The sequence below is a fragment of the Ursus americanus genome, chromosome 5, assembly GCF_024610735.1.
Source record: "Ursus americanus isolate L20-20 chromosome 5, mUrsAme1.1.p, whole genome shotgun sequence".
NCBI lineage: Eukaryota > Metazoa > Chordata > Mammalia > Carnivora > Ursidae > Ursus > Ursus americanus.
Window position 1 is genome coordinate 13,437,811 of NC_142131.1, and position 21,723 is coordinate 13,459,533.

General features: G+C 45.0%; 1 protein-coding gene across 4 annotated transcripts in view; it reads left to right on the forward strand.

The window, feature by feature from the left end:
* Positions 1-989: 989 nt before the first annotated feature.
* The window catches only part of ERAP1 (endoplasmic reticulum aminopeptidase 1), a 45,932-nt gene continuing 25,198 nt past the window's right edge, over positions 990-21,723 (forward strand). For 2 of the 4 annotated variants that reach the window (XM_087861966.1, XM_045808355.2), the window contains exons 1-11: positions 990-1,115; positions 6,607-7,150; positions 9,126-9,264; positions 11,878-12,012; positions 14,625-14,745; positions 15,519-15,673; positions 16,017-16,130; positions 17,474-17,605; positions 18,994-19,125; positions 19,285-19,356; positions 20,528-20,682. In XM_087861966.1, coding sequence (XP_087718092.1) covers positions 6,624-7,150; positions 9,126-9,264; positions 11,878-12,012; positions 14,625-14,745; positions 15,519-15,673; positions 16,017-16,130; positions 17,474-17,605; positions 18,994-19,125; positions 19,285-19,356; positions 20,528-20,682 — 1,682 coding nt within the window. In that variant the 5' untranslated portion in view covers positions 990-1,115; positions 6,607-6,623. The remainder of the gene's footprint in view (positions 1,116-6,606; positions 7,151-9,125; positions 9,265-11,877; positions 12,013-14,624; positions 14,746-15,518; positions 15,674-16,016; positions 16,131-17,473; positions 17,606-18,993; positions 19,126-19,284; positions 19,357-20,527; positions 20,683-21,723) is intronic. The other 2 variants (XM_087861967.1, XM_087861968.1) reach the window with 1 other exon arrangement.

A 21,723-nucleotide genomic window follows, 5' to 3' on the forward strand; every position in this document is an offset into this window, starting at 1 on the left:
CAGAATGTTAATTTTATATTACAAAATATCCTTAACTGGAGAGAATATGCAGAACAAAATATATTTTGTTATTTTTCAAAACGAATATAAAATTGAGAAACAAAAGTTGAGAAATTCTGTTCCAGCGACTTGGAACCCCAAGCTCTCAAAGGGAAGGAGACTAGGAAAGAAATGAGTGGGGAAATCCCGAATACAGTAAGAAAAAGTTCCCAGAGGGGCTGGTCCACCAACTCGTAGCATTTGATGAGCATGAAAGCTTGTGTTTTCTTGTCTTGTTACCTCATTTACGCTCAATTGTTTAAAGATGGGCTTTTTTGGACATTTCATCCAGTCTTGATGTTCTAAGGGGAGCGGAGAAATGGTCATCTGATTTGAAAAAGCAGAGGAAACGTTTTAATGTCGGGAGTACCAAATCTTTGGAGCCCAAGCGCCCCTAGGTGGCAGCGGAGACGTTCGGGGCGGGAGCTATCTATATCCCCTTCTTTCTCTGAGACATCTCCCGGCGTAACCCTCCCTCCACTAAAAGCCCAGATGATTCAGCACTTGGCGCAAGGGGTTCTTGTTTCTTTCGGAGGCGGGCCAAGAGTTCCAGCCCATTTGCAGAGACGAGATGATGGACACCTCTTGCGTCCAACTGTCGTGGAGCCCGTCCAGACTTGGTGGAGCCGCGAGCTGGAGTCCAGCCTGGCTCACTCTCCGTACAACGCACCGGTTTTTAATGCTCCCAGATTCCCCGGTGCGCCAGAGGCGAACCGTTGAAAAAACTACCCCCCAAAGACACACTCAGAGAGAATGTTCTGCGTTCGGAAAGGAGTGCTCCTTCCCACCTGATCCCCCCCAATATTGCAACGCCGCTGTTTCGCTGGCGCGCGGCACGCATTTGTGAATTCCCGTCGCGGGAACCGCCGGCTCCTTCGCGCGGCCCTGCCGGGTTTCTCTTTCCCCGGCTCCCGCCTCCGCCGGCGGGCCTCCTGCGCCTGTCAGGAGGGCGCCGGCCGACGCGCACCTCGCGCCCGCCTGCCTCTGCCCGGCCTCCACTTTCACTTTCTGTTTCGGGGTAGGGGAGGCCGGAGGCAGCGGCGCGAGGGTGAGTCGGTTCCGTCGCGGACCCCCAGGTACAGCGCTCCCGTCCCCAGGGCACCCCTCGGGGAGCGGCCGCGGGCCCGGAGAAGGGCTCGGTCCCGGCAACCTCCTGGTGCCCGCCGGGGAGACCCGAAGACCCGGGGCGCGCGGCGGCCGAGAGCGAGGTGCAGGGGACGCCGGGCCGAGGCCGCACGGAGGGTGGCGGGTTTGGCGGCCGGCCCAGCCTTGCTCGGGTCCTTCTCGGGAGGGAGCACGCAGGGGGCGCAGGGCCAGCGCGCCTGCTCCGCGCGTTCCCTCGACCGCCCCACTTCCCAGCAGGCCGGAGCCTCCCCCTCCGTGCTACGCGGCGCCGCTGGATTTCTGCCAGCCCCCTCGTCCCCTGCCTCCCGAGTGGCGCCAAATGGAGAGGCGGGGAAGACGGCGGGTTCCGCTGAGAAGGTTCCTTGGGGATAGTTGTCAGAGAAACAAACGTGGCTTTGCATTAACTACGGGATTGGGCGTGTGGAAGGATCGGAGTCCGTAAATGTCCTCAAGATCAGTCCTTTCCCTGCTTCTCCTGTACTTATTCCCAGCAATTGTCCTCCTTCACTCTGGCTCTAGCCGAGTTTTATTCAGATGAAGTTCTCATGTTTAATCAAATTAAAGTTAACTGGCTGGATGCCTTACTTGCCAGGTGGGCCTGCAAGTTAGTTTCATGGAAGGAGAAGCGCAGACACTTCCTTACCGGGTTCCTGGAGGTTTTTTTTGTGTAGGCCTGGTTCAGAAAGAAATGCTCAGTTTTCTGGTAAATGCCGAGTATTTGCTCTCAACTGAGGATGTGATCAGCAATTAAAAACAAGAACAAAAACCTTACAAAAATTGGCCAGTGCTTTTCTTTCCCCAAGGATTTGGAATTCTACTGATACCATAGCCCATTTTCAAGTGGGCCTAAATGAAAAAAATTCTAATTGGTTAAAAAAAATTCAAGTTAATTCAACATTTATTTGTCTGTTTGTTTACCAGCAGTGACAAGCTATTACAATGCTTGTTAATCTCATCATTCAGAACATTCTGGAAGAAAGTCCCTTTCCTCTTGATAGATGTCACATTGAGCAGTGTTTCAATAAAGGGAGGGGTGAGCTAACCCAGGATCACTTGCCCCGCCTTCTTTGTGAGTGGGAAAAGTCATAATCACCAAAGGCGGACTAAATAAGTTTCCTAAAGTAGTTGAACTCTTCCTGGCAGTGAAGTCAGGTCTCTGTTGCCACCACGCTCACTGGGAAAGATGCTTTATTCAGTAAAATCAGATCCCAAAGGCAAATGCTTTTTAAAACTGTAAAGAAATGCGGTAGGGACAGAAAAGTCCTTGAAAACCTTTATCTCTGTGCTCTAAACATGTGTATTCATCTGTCTGCTGGTATTTTTCTTTGGATATATCAGAGATATCACAAACATATTAAAAATGAATCCTTTATTCCGTCTCCTCCCTTTTAAAACTCCCCACTTCTGGTCTTCCTCTCAGTAAATGGCACCTAGGACTACCCAGATGCTCATTCTAGAAACCTGACAGCCATTCCGATGTGTTCTTTCAGTAACCCCCCTTCTGGTCCACCCCAAATGTAGATGTCAAGTCCATCCATCTCTCTGTCTCTCCCCTCCCCCACTGCCTCCCCCTCTGTCTGGTGACACCGCTAGACTACAAGCCACTAGCTTACTTTGTCCAGACTTCTTTTCTTTTCTTTTCTCTTCTTTTCTTTCTTTTCTTCTTTCTTTCTTTCTTTCTTTCTTTCTTTCTTTCTTTCTTTTTCTTTCTTTCTTTCTTTCTTTCTTTCTTTCTTTCTTTCTTTTTTAAGATTTTATTTATTTATTTGACAGAGAGAGAGGCAGCGAGAGAGGGAACACAAATAGGGGGAGTGGGAGAGGGAGAAGCAGGCTTCCCGCGGAGCAGGGAGCCTGATGTGGGGCTCTATCCCAGAACACTGGGATCATGACCTGAGCTGAAGGCAGATCCGCAACGACTGAGCCACCCAGGTGCTCCTGTCCAGACTACTTTCTAACTGGTTTCTTGGCCACCTTCCGCTCCTTTCCTGATCCATGTAGTTTCTTAAAGTGTGAACTGGATCCTAAGACCTTCTAGCTCAACACCCAGTAGCTTCTCATTGCACTTGGCTCGGAGCCCAGATCCTTAACAAGCCTGCAGGCAGAGTGGTGGTCTGCCCCCCCCCCCCGCCCGGTCCCTGCAGGTGCATCTGTCTGCTGCCGGCTGTGCTCAGGTTCCCTGGCCTCCATACCCACGACTCTCTGTGGCCTCTGCACCTACAAATATGCTTGCTGTTCCCACTGTCTGGAAAACTCTCCTTCTTCTTCTTTTCTTAGCTCATTTGAATTTGTCCTTTGAATCTCAGCTAAAATATCGTCAGAGTCTCCCCAGTGTAAATCACTCTGCCCTGTTACTCACTTTCAGGAGGTGTGTGTTTTTCTCTCATAGCCCTAATCACGGTTAAGAATTCCTCCCACCCCGAGCCCCATAAGCAGTTTGAGGTCAAGGACCTGTGCTGTCTTCCACTGTAGTGTGCAGCAAAATCCCTGGCACATACTAGGCCCTCAGTAAGTATTTGTGGAATGAACGATTGAAAATATTCTAACTCAGTCTTTACAACAATGCTGTGAGAGAGATACTAGTTTTTCAAATTATACATGAAGAAAATGAAACTGGAATTAAACTGTCCAAGGTCACACAGTTGGTGGCAGAGCAAGAATGCAAAGCCCGGTTTCCTTTCCCGTCTGTACGTGTACTATGTATTATTGTTAATATAGCTATAATTATGGATATGTATATCTGTATTCTGACATTTACACGTTCCATTGTGGCTTCCTGGCGTTACATCCTCTCTTGACACACAGCCATGTTCTCTTTGACTCTGTCTCCTCATGGACTCATCATTGCGAAGCCTTGGACGTGGGTCCCACTGTCAACTCCTTTAGCAGCCTGTAGGCCTGGCTGTCAGCTCAGAACCAGTTGCAATTTTTGTATGTCCTCTTGGGCTTTTGGGAACACTTGAGGACTTCTGGGATCCTCCCATGCCTGAACCTGCCACTTTCATTGCACTCCCTTCCTTCCTGGGGCATGGGCTGCACCCACAAAGCTACTGCCATCAGAAATTCAAAATGGAAGCTTCATGCAAGTTCCCTTTATTCGTCACGTCCCAACTTCAAGGGAAATCCATCGTGTTGCCCCTGCACTAGAATTCTGCCTGAGGAAGTAAAAGTGGGAACCCTTTACTATTTTAGTGTTTATTCTTCTTCAAATTGCTTCAGTTCTCCATGGCTGGAAGCATCCTTCAGTTGGTTCCTACACACAGACACACAAACACACGCACAAGAAACACATAAACAAAAAAACCCTGTTCTTCCTGTTCACACTTTGTGAACCTTTGACTCTCTCTTCCCTTTTACCTGGGTGATAGATACCTTTTGAACTGAGTCTATGGTGCCTCTGTGCTTGACGGTCTCTACTGTGTTGGTATCCTTTCTGTTTGTCTGCAGGTCTGCTCTGTGGGGAAGGGGGATATAGACACCTTTAGCTGTGTGTTTGGCAGGGGAGCAGGATGGAGAGTGAGGGGCTGGGGAGAGCACATCAGTTATTACCTTGAAGTGGTATCCCTCCACATAGGGTTCAAGGGGTAAGACCAGGGTTTGGCAAGGATTCTCTAGGAGGTTCTCAGATTGGCTCTCCAATAATAGACTCTCTGGGAAGATTTTTAAAAATTCTGGTGCCCTGACCTCATCACCATAGATTTCAGTTTAATTGTTCTAGATAGGGACCCAGGCCTCAGTCATTTTAAAGGCTTCCTTGGCGATGTTAATAGGCAGCCAGAGTTGAGAACTGCTGACTGACATGGAGGGATGGTCCCATGTACCACACGGTAGCATTGCTCCTTTTCTCATCTGATCTGTATGTTCAGGAGCCCAAGGAGCTTGAGGGAATTGGGACCAATTACCTGGACTCATCTCACAGATGAGTCCTGGCAAACACCCATTAGAGAGATGTCTTCGTCCAAGACAGAAATGTACTCCGTTCTCAGCCATGGTTGCCAACTGTCTCATAATTCACATTCCTTTTGTCCTAAGACCTTCAAAATAAAGTGCCAAATATAGTCGGCAGCATGACTCCCAGCAGGCTTTGAGCATAATCTTGGCGTCACCCCATCCCTGCCTTGTGAATAATCATTCTCCGTCCAGATTGATTGCTCCGTGCTCATGGGTCGTTCAGCCAGGCATCTGCTTTCTCCCTCCGTGCTTTCACTCCTGCCCCGGTTTGCTCCACCTGCAGTGTCTTTAATGCCCTCCCTTCATTTCCAAATCCTCCCCATCCTTCCAAGCCATGCACTGGTGCCAGGCCTGCATGAAGGCACCCCAGAGTCTCTGTGCAGCTGATGTCACTCCCTCCCTTCTCCCCCAGCACTCTCTGTTATTATTATTCTTAAAATGCTCCGCACTTCTCTGTTGCATTCTATCGTTTGTGTCTGAATGTTTTCTGCCTTTCCAGATTTTGAAGTCCTGGACTGTGGGATTTATGTCTCGTGTATTATCATATCCCACCCAGTACTCAGCACACCGCCTTGTATGTGGCAGGCGTTCAACATGTATTGGTTGGGTAATTGTAAGAGAGAAAGAATCCAGGAGCCTGTTGTGTTTGTCACAAACGGTGTGAAAATCACCATTAACCCTTTCAGTCATTCCTGGCTAAATACATATTAGATGAACTTTTGGCATGATTGACAAAGACACCGCTGTTAATTAAGGGTTACTGTTGATGGCTACCTGCCTTCCCCCATCGCTTGCTACTCAGCGTCTGTGTCTCCTGCCTATGCCTCCTGTATGTTAGGAATTCTCTACTTTGTCAGCTTGGTGGGGAGCCAGACCTGTCCCTTACTGCAGAAGCTGGGAAGTCCAGATTCTGGCTTTTCCCACCTCCCTGACTGGTAGTGTGGATACCTTACGTCGGCTGAAAGAAGTCCTGTCAAGTAGCAGGGGCGGTGGGGACCTCACATGGGCAGTGGCTGTGACAGTGTCCAGCATGTGCTCTCTCGGCAGTAGGGCGGCTTCCTGCAGGGTGCAGTGTGGGCGGGCAGCGGCCCCTGGTCACTTTCTCTGATACGTTGCTGGCTGCCTGTCTGCGCCTGTTGCGTGTGGCTGGTTTCCCAAATGCCAGACAACTTGTGACCCTTTTGGTGAGCTACTTGTGAGCTCGTTCTATTGCTTTCAACCAAGAACCCTGACAAATAGAGTTCGTTTAAACTTGGAAAGCCAAATGGTACTTTTTAATAGGTGTGAAGATTGTTCCAACCAGTAACTTCTTTCTTCTGTGACTCAATCACGTAGGGGAGGTCATTTTATTTTCAGGTAAAGACCTGGAACTTTTGAAAGTTTGTATCTATATCGGTTAATCCTGGGTAGATACATTGTGAAATTATGATGTCTTGATAATATCTTAGTGACTCAATTTTTTGGGGGGGGCCTTTTATACATTTGTGCCACTAGGGAGTTTAAGCAAGAAGATGATATCTCTGTCCATCAAATGGCCACTGGCAACCATGCTGTTTCTACCGTCCTCGCTGTTGATTCTCTTAACTGTGTCAACTCGTTCCTGGTGTCAGAGCAGTGACACTATGTCTCCAAAAGCTAGTAATGGGACTCCATTCCCTTGGGAGAAAATGCGGCTTCCTGAGCACATCATCCCAGTTCATTATGATCTCCTGATCCATGCAAATCTCACCACTCTGACTTTTGAGGGAACCACGGAAATCGAAATCACAGCCAGCCAGCCTACTAGTACCATCATCCTGCACAGTCACCGCCTGCAAATATCTAAGGCCACCCTCAAGAAGAGAGACGGAGAGAGGCTGTCTGCAGAACCATTGACCGTCCTGGAATACCCGGCTCATGAGCAGATCGCACTTCTGGCCCCCGAGCCTCTGGTTGTTGGGCTCCTGTATGTCGTCGTCATCGACTACGCTGGCCATCTTTCTGAGCACTTGCAAGGATTTTATAAAAGCACCTACAGAACCAAGGAAGGCGAAGTGAGGTACTTTTCTCTATTTTTTTTTTAAACTTCAAGTGCTGCCCATACTAAATGTATTATTTCATACGGATTATTTCTTATATCTCCCTTGATTGTTGAACGTTTTGATTTTGCATTTCAATTTTAGAGCTAAAAATAGCCAATAGATTCTTTTCTTTGTTTTTCGGATCTCATTTTTTCGTTCTGTTATAATCAGATTTCTTTCCTTCAGCTCTGTCAAAGTACCTGTTTATCTAATTAGATTTCTGGTATATAAAACATTCTTAATTCTCCTGGCCTAGTATTAGTTTCCTAGGGCTGCTGTAACGAAGCACCGTAACCTGCGTGGCTTAAACCCGCAGGGATTTATGCTCTCACAGTCCTGGAGGCCGGCGGTCCAAAATCAAGGTACCAGCAGGGCCAGGCTCTCTCTGACTCTCTGCGAAGAATCCTCCCTTCCCTCTTTCTAGTTTGTGGTGGCCATCGATTGTTGGCTTTCCTTGCCTACTACCGACGTCATTCTGGACTCTGCTTCTGTCATCACGTGGCCATTCCCCAAATTTTCCTCTTCTTATCAGGACACTAGTCCTCTTGGACTAGGGCCCAGCCCTCATGGCCTCATCTTCATTTGATGACATCTGCAAAGACCCTATTTCCAAGTAAAGTCACATTCACAGATATAAGGGATTAAGACTTCCACATATTTTTGGAGGATGCAATTTATCCCATACGGCCTATTAGAAGAAACATTTTTTTTCTTAGGTAAAGCTTTTTTTAAAGACCCTCATCTGCCTTGCTTTTGCTCTGTTTTTAAGGAGGGGATCTATTTTGGGAGAATTTATACTGAATTTTATTATTTTTAAAATTTATTTATTTGAGAGAGAGAGAGAGTGAGAGAGAAATGGAGCAGGGGGTAGAGGGGTGGACGGAGAGGGAGAAGCAGACTCCCCACGGATCGGGGAGCCCGATGCGGGACTCGATCCCAGGACTCCGGGATCATGACCTGAGACGAAGGCAGACACTTAACCCTGGCCACCCAGGTGCCCCTATGCTGAATTTTAAAATCAAATTTTATTTGCTAGTAGATTATACTCACTTATTTTTCTGATTCCATATTATTCTTTTGAGGTTAAAAAAGTCTAATGCTACCAAAAAGAATTTTTAAAAAAATAAATTTTGTCCCTATCACCGCCCCTAAATTAGGTAACTACTACTTTTATTTTGGGGATCATCCTTTCAGACTTCTCTCTGGATACGGATATACATTATATAAATGGAGCTATGTTGTATTTTCCGTCTTATAAGGGATCTTATTTTAATATGTTGAGGAGATGTTTCACATGGATGTCTATCACTATACGTTATTTTAATGAGTTTGTTAAAATATATGTGCATTGGTTTAACTAATACCCCATCAATGGAGATTAGGTTGTTTCCACCTTTTCAGCAACAGCAGTACCTTTGTAAACCATTTCTTTAGAATAAATGCCTGGACATAAAACTGCTAAGTTAAAGGGTCTACAATCTTTTGCTATCCCTTGCCATATTTCTCATCTGTGGCCAATACTGTATATGGTCCGTCTTTGTAGAGCCCAAAGCCAACAGTTATGTCCCTTTAACTTACATTTCATTGATTGTTAAGGAAGATGAGCAATGCTTTGATATGTTTATTGACCATTTGTACGTTCTTCTTCTGGAAATTGCCTGTTTATGACCTGTACCTGCCATTCCTCTTGGTGGCTGGTATAGTCTTACTCGTTTTTAAGTGTTTATTATCTGTCAGGGCTATTAGCCCTTTGTCAAATAGCCTTCAATCCATTTTCCCAGTTTTTTACTTGTCTTTTTACTTAGTTTATAACTTCTGTTATATGAAAGAATTTTTTTTAGTAGTGAAATCCATTGTCTTATGGTATCGCTAGGAATTAAACACCAAACACACATCTCTTTTGGACTCCCTTTGCTTTATGTTGAGCTTTTATTTCACTTGCCATAATTTCAGAGTGCTTGCATCAACACACTTTGAACCCACTGCAGCGAGAATGGCGTTTCCCTGCTTTGATGAACCCGCCTTCAAAGCGAATTTTTCAGTCAAGATCAGAAGGGAGCCAAGACACCTCGCCATCTCCAATATGCCGCTGGTGAGCCTGAACTCCTGTATATCTACTCACAGGAAAAAGCCGTTGATACGCGTGACTTGAGTTAGCCCAGTGGCAGTTAATATTCAGGCCACCTGTGTTATTTGTTCTATCAGCTGACAGCTAACTTTTCTTTCTTCATTTCCAGCCTGTGCTTTGTTTCAAGCAGTAATTTATCTGTAGTTAGAGAAAAAATTGTCCCTACAAATATGTACGATTTCAGTCCGGGTGACATTCCAGGTGACAGGAGGGAGACTGTAGGGACTCGGGTCCGGTTTAAATGAGAGTGCCCTTCGCAAAGCAGTTTCCCCTTCATTTTCTCATACGATCTTTTCAAGGGCACACTTTGTCAAAGAAGGCTTATATTTCTAGTATATAGTTATTTTTTCTAATTTCTATATAGGATATACTAATGGTAACTATATGATTTGTAACTATATCCACACAATTGGGCCGACAGAAAAAGAGTAATCTTTTCAGAATATTATGATACAAAAGGTACGTAGCGATAGGTAGCTGAGTTCCCTGTAAAGACACCATCATCCCCCAGTTCCAAAGCAAATGTGGAGAGCGTTCCATCTGATTTTCAAAAGTGGCGAGAAAGTGGCCGTGCCAAATGCATGACACTGCTCAGTACGTGCCGCTGAGCGATGATTCTGGCGGCTCAGAAAAACTCACCTGCTGGGCTCTCAGCTGCACCAGATGCAGCCCAACTCCGGAAGCGCACAGGCTCCGTTCAGAGAGCTCACTGTGCAGGAGACTCAGGTGGGACAGACTTTGCCCAGAGGCTTAAAGGGTGCCCCAGCTCAACCCTGTGCTGACCTGGGAGGCAAAATCTTAGCGTGGGACTCTGGGAGCCACAGCCAGTCTCTAGGACAGTACCTTGCAACCCTTAAAACTCTACAGACCCCCAGCCCCCCCACCCCCACCCCAACACTGAATTCCTTACAAATCCTTTCCGCAAACAAGATTATCACAGGCCCCCCTCAGAGAGCCATGCTCCGTGAAAAGTGCTCTACAGCAAATCTCTACCAACTAAGATGTTTGTAGATGAAAAAACAGGACACAATTATGCTGTTTTCCTGATACAAATTTGAGATAGAGAACATGCTTGTTCCAGTGATTGTTCCATCCCCCAATATTATGACATTGCTCCCGGGATTGTGAGTTCTCTGATTAGAGAATCAATCACAGCTTTGGGAGAATAAAGAACAGGGACGGATGAAATCAAGGCGGAGACTAACGGCTGACCAAAAAAAGATTGGTGGAGAACCTCGTAGGTTTGCAGGGTGAAAACTGGGAGCTCCTAAGCCTTCACAAAGATGCTGGAGCCTAAATCCATGGATATCCAGGACACACTTGTTAAGGAAAGGAAAATCTCTAATGTGATCTGGCCTCTTGGACAGGAAAGCCCTCGCACTGGCAAAAATCTTATAAGACTAGCCTGATGTCAGGCTGCCGACCCAGAGTTCAGGGGAAGGACCATGTAGTCTCCAAGGATCTTTTTGGTGGCTGGAAAAGCAAATACACCATGGGAACAGTGAAGTGTATGGACAGCAGGCAGAATTTCATCCCATTTAAAGTTGAATTAATTAGCTTACTTTCCTAATAAATAGTACAACTTCAGGAATCAAAATTTTGATTAGGGGTGGGTAGAAGGCATTTAAAAAGAAAAGGTAAGTTAGAGTTTTTCAAGAGTAAACCTAGGTCAGCTATCAGAGTCAGGGGAGCACAGAGTGACCAGCAGACACCAGAACTGGTTGGTGGGTATTCCAAAGAAGGATGAGGGCACAGAAATAGAGGTGGAAATAAGATTCCAGGGCAAATGCATGTGTTAACATGGAATTCGCCAGGCTTGTTCTCTTCTCGTTCTCCTTCTCTAGGGCCCTGCCCCAGTGCTTGGTGTTGCCTGGCCTATTAGACTTTCCTTTTGGGGAGCAGACCTCTTAGACTGTACTTCCACCACCCCCACCCAATTGCAAGGCGGCTCCCTCATTGCACCTAAATCAGATTCCAGTGAAGCAAATCTGAGTTTGGAGGAAGCTTGGCCGTGTCAGGCCCAGGCATGGGTTTCTTTCAATTTTGTAGGAAAATAGAAGCTCTTTTTAAGTTGTACATGGTTACATATTTGCCCACCATAGAAACCAAACTAGACAGTGTGTTTCCAGATAATTCTTATACCTGTATTTAAGGTCAGGTGGTCTATATCTTGGCAAAGCCAACGATCTCAGTTTTGTTTCATCCCATCCGTATTATCAACCCTCATGTACCAAATATGGGCCGGTTTGCAACCATCTGGGGCATTGAAAGGAAATTTAGTGACAATAGTTGTGCAACTCTGTGAATATAATAAAAAAAACCATGGAACTGTATACTTTTAAAATGGTGAATTTTGTGGTATGTGCATTATATCTCATTAAAAAATTTTGACTAGAATGGCCTTACTCTTGAAATTACAATCAGATATTGGAAAGAGAAATTTTAAAATAATTATATAAATGTTGTGCTATATACTTTGAATATTATGTCTGGTGGTTAGGAAATTCCTCTTTATCAACTATTTTCAGTGTATTGGAGAATTGGAATATTTGATGACTTCAGTTATTCTGATTTTAGGTTAAGTCTGTGACTGTCACCGAAGGACTCCTCGAAGACCATTTTGCTGTTACTGTGAAGATGAGCACCTACCTCGTGGCCTTCATTATCTCAGACTTTAAGTCTATTAGCAAGATGACCAAGAGCGGAGTCAAGGTGAGCCCTGGGATGGTCAGATTGTCACATAGGGTGACCAACTGGTCCGCGTCTGCCTGAGACTGTCCTGGTTTAAAACCGGGAGTCCCACACTTTGGGCACACCCCTGAGTCTCGGGTTGGTTGGCACCCTCTTGTCACAGATGCTGGTATTTACAATAAGATTCTAATTACAAAAGCGTGTGGAGAGGCCTGGCCTGGGACAGGGGCCTGGCTCCACCGTGAGCTGGGTTTCTGACCTTGGCCCTGCTCCCTTTGGAACTTAGTTGATACTTCCTTAAAATGTGTAAGTTGGACTAGATCCTGCTGGGGTTTCTGAAGTTGTTTCTGGCTATCATTTTCTACAGTTTGGAAGTAAATGTCATTGACTATCTGAACAGAGGATTTCTAGCCTTGAGAAGGAAGTAAAATAGAGTAGTCGGCTTACGGTATTACATGGCTCTGGGGAGAGCTTTTCTGCCAGTAAATACTGGAATATTAGAGAAAATATCTTGTTTCAAGCACTACTTGCCCCTTTTCTGGGTACCGTTGTGTAGTGAACAACCTATTCAACTGGATGCTGGGCTCCGAATGCAAACTTTTTTTTTTTTTCCTTGGAGAGGAGGGCTTTAATTTGAAAATACCTCATTTATTTGTGCTGATTTTCGCTGAGGCCTGAATAGATCGGACTTCTCTGATGAATAATCTTTTGTTTCTTCTAGTGGTTTTTATTCTTGTAGAGATCTTTCTACTTACCTGGAGATTTGAAGGGGATGCTTGGGACTTGGATGTAGGGACCAATCTAAATACAGTGAAACTATCATCAAAAAATACTCACCTTTTGAATTGCCCACTTTGGTGAATCCTTTATGAAAGATTTTTTTCATAATGTCTCTTCCATGCTGTACTATTGTACTTTATAATAAGAAATATATATATATAGTCTTTGTCCTGGTCCCTAGCATGGAGCTCCTAAAACGCTAGGAATTTTCTGATGATAGCTAGAAAGGTGCCTCTAGTTAAGTTAATGAGAGGACTGGTGGAAAGCACGTAGGTAACCTAAGGAGGGGGGCTTGTTGCCCGAGAACCAGCCATGTGACCAGAGGGTTGGAACTTTCAGTCCCGCCCCTTTGACCTCCTGGGAGTGGAGAAGGGCTGGAGTTAGAGTTTGGTTGCCAAGGGCTAATGACCTGATCGCTCGTGCCTGTGTAATGAAGCCTCCATAAAAACCCAAAAGGACGTTTCAGAGAGCTTCCGGGGATTCGGCAAGAGTGTCCTGCAGGAGATGGTATGGCCGCTCTTTGCCTTTTCCTGTACCTTGTCCTCTGCGTATCTTCCATCTGGCTGTTCCCGAGTCCTATCCTTTTATCGTGAGTAAAAGATTTCTCTCGTTTTGTGAGCTGCTCTTGCAAATTAATCCAACCTAAAGCAGTGGTCGTGGCAACTAGCAAACTGTAGCCGATTGGTCAGAAGGACAGATGGTAACCTGGACTTGTGAATATCATCTGAAGTGCAAGTGGGGGCAGTTTTGTAAGACTCAACCTTTATGTTGTGGGATCTGGTGCTGACTCTGGGTAGTGTCAGAATCGAGTTGAATTGCGGGACACCCAGGCGCTACTGCAGAACTGCTTAGAGGTGAGGGGTTAACCCCCCCCCCACACACACACACATTGGACTGGGGGCCCGGAACTCCTTTTACATATTAGTATTTTTAGGCCTTTTATTTTCTTAAACATATGAAGCATACGTTTTATATATTCTAGTAACTGTCCTATCTGAAGTCTTCGTGTGTCTGGTGCTGTGGCTTGTTGTTTCTGCTGGTTCTTGCCTACAATGTCGAGTTCCTGTGTGTCTATTGAACTTGCACTACTGAGTTGAAGGTGGATTCTTCCAGAGAGAATTTGTTTGCTCCTGTCCGGTGACTGGGAGCGCTTACAAACACACGCCCCACTTTAATTCCACCTATTGGCTTTGGATTTTTGAGCCGCCTGTTTCGTGTGAGCCTAGCTGCTAACCAGCATGAAGATTATTAGCTTTTCCTGGTTGCCTTGGGACTTCCCTCAACCTCCCCCATAGAGCACCAAGACTTGAATAAGACATTTTCCCCCCTGGCAGTCTCCTTGAGGAAGGAGGGGGTGGCTACGTTTAGTTCACCCTTCTAGCAAGGGGGTGTGGTGCTTCAGGTCCAGCCGTATGCGTGTGCGTCTTCTGTTGGGCTTCCCACCGTGGGCAGGCTCTGGACGCACTCTTCTATCCCCTGACACCGTCCATGCTCTGAAAACTGAAATCCAGCTGTCTTAGGTTAGCGTCCTCAGGACAAAAGCAGGCTGCAGTCTTCCACTGTCTACGGAGGGTCCTACTGTGACTTCATTTTTGGTGTCTCCGTGTTCTTTACTTTCCCACTATGTCATAACATTTAAAAAGACATTTTCATATATGTTATCCTGCACGTTGTAGTTTTCAGAAGGGGAGTGGATCAGAAACAGCACTGAGACAAGAAATGGAACTGCTACTTTTCTTAATCGGCAACCATATTGCAGAAAATGAAGCCTTTAATGTTCATCTTCCATACAGTTGTGGAGAGAAGCCACAATAGCCTTTGAAGAGCGTAACAATCTTTCCCTTTTTTTTCAGGTTTCCATATATGCTGTGCCTGACAAGATACATCAGGCAGATTATGCCCTGGATACCGCAGTGACTCTTCTAGAATTTTACGAGGATTATTTCAGGATTCCATATCCCTTACCCAAACAAGGTAAAGATTTTGCACAGTTTTTGCAAAATGAGGCATTTAATGACGTCAGCTGTGGTTTATATCTTCCTAACTGGCGCTCCCGTGGTTGTCTCGGTAGCCCTTCGAGTCCTTGAATTCTGGCAGGTGTCAGCCGTCAGGCTGATCCTTCTCACCCCTAATCGAAACAGGCAGTTTCTGATTAGAGCAGAAGCAGGTCTTGATTAGGTTCTGAGGCTCAGGTCGTGGTGATCATTTTGTCTTCTGACTTTAAAGATAAACCCGGCTGGATTAGTGGGCAGACAGCAGAGGGCAGAAGCTGCATTTCTTCTGTTCATGACTGGCACATGTTTGGCAGGAATATAGAGGGTGCTCAGTAAATTTTTCTTAACAAATTCATACAGTGTAAAGAAAATCTGCATTTTCCTTCTTAAATGAGCTCTTAAGACCGTCGTGTGTTTGAGATTTTAGGTGTATGGGAGCCTGGGGCATCCTAAGTCTAGTGGAATATTGAGGAAATTGTTAAGAGTATTCAATCCCCAAGCTCATTGTCCAACAGCTAGAAGGGAAGTCGGGAGGCCCGAGGCCCACATCTGACTTTGTCATGCAGCAGTAGAGCAATTCTGTGAATCACAGAACCTCTTTTTCTCGGTTGTGAAAGGTTCTTCTAGCCTAGAATGGGATTCTGCACAACCGGCCTGGCTTTCCTTAGGATCCCGACGCCCATCCGTTCTGAAAATGTGTATGGGCAATGTCTTGTTTAGAGCCGGGTAACAGATTTTTGTGTCCTTCCCAAGATCTTGCTGCCATTCCTGACTTTGAGAGCGGTGCTATGGAAAACTGGGGACTGACCACATACAGAGAATCTAGTCTCTTGTTTGACGCTGAGAAGTCTTCTGCGTCGGATAAGCTTGGCATTACGATGACGGTGTCGCATGAACTCGCCCACCAGGTACACAAAGTTAATCATGCTTTTAAAAATTGTGGTGAAGCTACGTCTGTGTTGGTTTTATGGGACAGAAGAGACTATTCATATTCAGATATGAATTGGATCGATTCTTTTCCTATGGAAAAAAGGCAAAGTAAAAATGAGATTTCTTTTAAAGCGTTAGGTGCCACGTGTTAAAATGAACATGGAAAGGTTTTTCTTTTTACTTTGGTCAAGTATTCTATAAATGTTGCACGTATACTGGCATCACACATGTGGAACCTTTTCTCCTGAACGCCTTATGTTTATAGCTGTGTGGATAATTCAGTCTCCCTAGAAATGTGTAAATAACCTGTTTTCCGTTTAGTGGTTTGGGAACCTCGTCACCATGGAATGGTGGAATGATCTTTGGTTAAACGAGGGATTTGCCAAGTTTATGGAGTTTGTGTCCGTCAGTGTGACTCATCCTGAACTGAAAGTTGTAAGTATTTACTTACTTTTAAGAGGTTGATCTGTTGTTTTATTCAGCGTTGCTGGAAAATGCTTACTGATCCTCAGTGATAGAATTCATAGACCTATTAACTCCTTGATATTTGAGATAGGAATCCGGTTCCCAAAATGGTAGTGAACTTTAAAGGTATCACAAAGGCTTATTTCCAAACCAGATCGCTTATTTTCGAATTTGTGATTGTTAGGAAGTGAAGTCTTATCCTCCTTTAATATCAAAGAAATAGAAATAATGACAGCCTATCTGTTGCATATGATTTCCTCAACCTTCAGGTTGCTCACTGAAGGATTATTAACTACAGATTGCTGTTACCTACTTGTCGAATCAACTAGGACCCCATTTGCTTTAGGTAACTATACGTTTGTTTATATATGAGCCTATATTCAGGAGTCGCAAACTGAATGCTGGAACCTTTACGTGTTTATTTTAAAAATCAGGTGTTTAACTTGTGAAAATCACATGCTAAAGTTAAAAAGAAACTTGTTTATGTAAAACCAAAAACACCTCAAGCAATCCTTTACCCTAATTTTGAGTTAAGCATATGTTAACTTCTCATTTTCATCTTTCTGTATGCATAATTTAGAGTTAGAATGTCTATATAACTGTTACACTACAGTGGATCATAAATATTTTCCCATTTCTACATACCCCTTAATAAAAATAACTGTGTATGCTATTCTATTGGGTAATACGCCCTAAGAAATCAGATTATACTTAGTTTGTTATCTGTTTTTTTTGACCACATGGTTTTAAATCTAAATTTTTTTGCTTTAAAACAAGACGATTGGAGGGGCGCCTGGGTGGCACAGCGGTTAAACGTCTGCCTTCAGCTCAGGGTGTGATCCCGGCGTTATGGGATCGAGCCCCACATCAGGCTCCTCCGCTATGAGCCTGCTTCTTCCTCTCCCACTCCCCCTGCTTGTGTTCCCTCTCTCGCTGGCTGTCTCTATCTCTGTCAAATAAAATCTTAAAAAAAAAAAAAGACGATTGGAGATGTTGCGATCCCTACACGCTTTAGTTTCTTGTTTCGGTACTGTTTGGCTATAGGCATCATGGTTTTGTTTTGAAGAGAAAATGGTCTTCTAAAGTGATTGGTATTTAAGATGAACAAAATCTAAAATGTTCACCTAAACTTGTTTCTTGGATGCTCTTCAGCAATAGCAATTCTGTTTTATGTTGTAGATTCTCTAAATATGGAATAGCTTTGGGCCAGAAACCTGAAGTATAAACCTATTACCCCAGACCAAACATTCGTCCTTTCATGTTTATTATCTAAAATAGAAATCACATGGGTGATGTTGTCTTTGCGTCAATAGGGAGATTATTTCCTCGGCAAGTGTTTTGACGTGATGGAGCTGGATGCGTTAAATTCGTCACACCCTGTGTCCACAGCTGTGGAGAATCCTGCTCAGATTCGCGAGATGTTTGATGAGGTTTCTTATAAAAAGGTAAAAATGGATGATAAGGGTACATGTTGGACGCCAAACCCCTGAAGACTTGGGTGGAGAGATGGTAGGATTGTGGGGGTGGCTTTCCCTTCACAAGGAACAACCTGCCCCCTGTGGGCTGGAGTTAACTCTTCAAGGCCTCACTTGCACTTTGATGGGTAATCCTGAAGATGATCTTCGAGTCGGTTTTTCGTTGACTCTGTCATAAAGTGAAAGTTCATGGCCTCCAGGAACTCTGCCTTTTATTTATCATTCAACAAACGGGTCTTGATCGAGCCTCACCTTTGTACCAGGCAAACAGCCCTGTCTCCTGTAGCTTGCCTCTCAGTGCCTTTGGAAGTGGTTGGTATTGTTGAACTGCAAAATACTGCCCTTGACAATGGGTTTAAAAACAGAATTGGAAATAGTTGCGAACATTTAACGGGAGATTATATATAAAAATCGTTATCTGGCTTCTCTGGACAAGGGGAAAAAAAGGATTCTAGTCACAGAGGTCACAGGGGGCCTGTGTATTTCCCTCAGCAATGCCAGCTGGAGCTAACGTCCTAGTTCTTCCTTCGTGAGGTCAAGCTTCTGCTTTTCCAATTCTCTTTCCATTCCCAACCATTCTACTGTCTCCACCAAGGCAGATAATGTCATTTATCATTGTACTTGGCCAATTTATTTGTAATAGAACAGTATTTCTTCGATGTGTTCATCAGCTATGCAGGGGAGATAAAAACAGACATACAGAGGCTAGCTCAGTGGAACAGATAAGAGAGGCCAGAAATAGACCCACCCCTGTAGAGTCTATTTTTTGTGTGTGGGAAGGGAGCCACAGTCATGGAGGTGGAGGGGAAAAGACTCTTCACACAGGAACACAGGGTCTCGAGGCATTCTCTTGCCCCTTTCCCCCATGTTCCTCTGGCCCTCCCTGCTCCAGGCTGCCTGCCCGCCCCCATTCCTTAACCAGTACCTCTCCTTCCATTTCTTGCCGTAGCTACCTTTCCCCACTGCTGCGCCAGAGTGGCCCCGTGGAAGGCAGGAGGTGGTGCCGAGTGCTGGTTCTGCACCGCTCTCCACTGATCTGTGAATAATGGCAGCTGGCCTGTGGTGGTCAATCTCCCTGTGGGGAGACTTGGTTGCTGTTAGAAAATGGCCCCGGGAACTAAGAAGAGAAAACAGTCCTGTTCAATCCCCTGCCTAGACAGGTCAGGTTTACCCATTTTCTTGAAAAAAAAAAAAAAAAAAATTTTTTTTCTGTAAACCCACTTTCTTTAATTGTGTCACAAATCACCAGACTTTGAAAACGTTACCGCAGTTGCATTTTCAAACAATTCTTCCAAAATAAGGTGTGGTGGCAAATTAGGTGATGATTAAACTAACAACTACTTACGTTGTCTTTTCAGGGAGCTTGTATTCTGAATATGCTAAGGGATTATCTCAGTGCCGAAGCATTTAAAAGCGGTGTTGTACGTTATCTCCAGAAGTACAGCTACAAAAACACGAGAAATGAGGACCTGTGGAACAGTATGGCAAGCGTGAGTATGGTTGCGTTTATCTCTGCGTTGGAGATGGCCAAGCTTATTACCATGCTTTGTTTTGGCTTGGTTTTTTTCTACACCCCGTTAATCCCTCTGAGAAGAATCCTGAGCGTTTTCTAGAGAACCGGGAATAACATGTTTGGTTTTGGTTTTCAGATTTGCCCTGCAGATGACTCACAGAGCATGGACGGCTTTTGCTCCAGGGGTCCACATTCATCTTCAGCCTCAGTAAGTGTTTACAGCTGCCCGTGGTACCCCGAGACACATACGTTTACTCCGTATTCTTTGAAGGAAACCTCTGGGCCAAACTCTGAGGTCCTTCATTCTATCACTGTGACTCCACATAAGATTGTGGTTAAACTGTAGCTGACGGGCACCCTTTTTTCAGTGTCTCTTAGAAGCTGTCTATGCAAGGCAGTTGAGTAGCTTTGTTCAGCTTCGTTGTCTGGAAAGCAGCGACTTTATGACCTGTTTTTGTGGGAGACGGGGGCTGTATCAGTCCGCCCATGGGGGTCATTTCCATAGCTCTTCGTTTGTGGAGAAAACAAATAGGGGTAGTGAGCGTCCTCGAGCACTTGCTACGCACTCGACTCCCTTACTTCTCACAGTGAACCTGTGAGCGGGGTGCTTCGAGCTTCACAGATGGGAATGTGAAATCCAAAAGCATATGCTCGGTAAATTACAGAGTGGGGGTTTGAATTTCGATCGAAGTCATGTTTTTAACTGCTAAGCTGTAAAGAATTCATAATATTGGAGTCCCAAAACAACGTGAGTCTGTTTATCTGGACTCGTGGAGTATTTTCATTGGCAGTGGAGGTTGAGTCTAGAGCTTGAACTGAGTTTATTCACCATATTTTCCTTTTTGGGGGTCTTTTTGGTGTTTAGAGATAGCTTTACTCGGTCATTTCTAGATTTGTTATGTAGTGTATTTTATCCTTTTCCTGGCTCTTAAATATTCTTAAAGCTTTTTTAGTGTCAAACAATATATCCTCTTTTGAGCTTGCTGAGTGTGGACCACCTTGATGTTAGCCCTTGGGAAGTACAGGCTAGTGGCCACTTGGTCTCCGTTCTCTACCTTCATTCATGCACGTGCCTGCTGGGTGCAGCGTGCCAAGCCCAAGGGATGCCCGTAGAACCAGGCAGAGTGCCTGCTCTTCAGCCGTGACCTGCGCAGGCAGAGGAAGAGAACGGAAAGGCCAGCACTCAGCGCTCTGACGGGAACGCCACGGCAGGACACAGTGTGGGGAAGGGAGGGGAGTAGGGGCTGGTGAGCAGAGGAAGGGGTGAGGAAAAGCTTCGCAGGGGCTGTCAACAGGCAGTAGCCCTGTGAGCGCGAGCCTGGGTTCTCCATTAGCGTCGGGCGCGGGGTCACGTATCTGTTGTTTCCTGTCTGCATCAGCACTGGCGGCGGGAAGGCCTTGACGTAAAAACCATGATGAACACGTGGACGCTGCAGAAAGGCTTTCCCCTGATAACCGTCACGGTGAGAGGGAAGAACGTACACGTGAGGCAGGAGCTCTACAGGAAAGGACCCGAGGACGCCTCAGAAACTGGGTAACGTTCAGAGCGGAACACTTGGGTTGTTCCCTTGGTAACACCTGCCCTGTGCAATGAACCTTTTTTTCAGAGTGCTCTTGCCTTGACTGTTGAAGTATTTCAATTAAATCTCTGTATCCCATGAAGTCGAGTTACACGCCACCATCTTCCCAAGAGGGGAAATGTGGCCTTAAACCTTGGTTCATCTCCATAAAGCTGATAATAGATCATGATTTTAACCTTCTCCTGTTCTGTAGTTTGATGGGATGGTAATTATTCCAGTTCCTGACTAGAAACAAGCTCTAAACTAAGCAACTGCCACCAAATGCCGATAGTGCCTGGCATTTGGGTTGGAGCTGAGGACATAAGCATTCAGGTGATGTCTGGGGCTTACGAGAGACTCGGTGGTTTGTTGGAAGTCTGCGTTCCTGGAACCTGTTCATCGGCTTCAACGCTTCAGAAGGACATCTCTGGAAAGGAGAGCGTGCACCTTGACTGACTCTAGATGGACAGTACTTAGGAAAAAATGATTTTGAAATAATTTCACACTTACAGAGAAGTTGAAAGAAAGGCACAAAGAATTCTCATGCATTCTTTACCCAGATACACATACATGTTAACGCTTTACCACATTTGCTTTATTATTCTCTCTCCCTCCCTTCTCTCCTCTGTCTCTTTACGTATAACCTAAAATACGTACATAAAACCTAAAATAGAACCTTTCTATGTATAATCCAAAATATCAGTTAAAAATACGCTCTTTTTGTATACTCTCTACATAGCATATATATATATATTATTATTAAAGTATAATGACAAACAGTACCCTATTTCAGATACACATCATACTGATTGAATATATTTATTCATTGCAAAATACCAATAAGTCTTATTACCGTCTGTCACTAAAGTTATTACAATATTACTGACAGCATTCCTTATGCTGTACATTACATCCTGTGACTTATTTAAAACTGGAAATTTGCATCTCTTAATCTCCTTTACCTATTTTACCCCCCTATATCACCTCCCATAACCAACAGTTTGTTTCCTTTATTT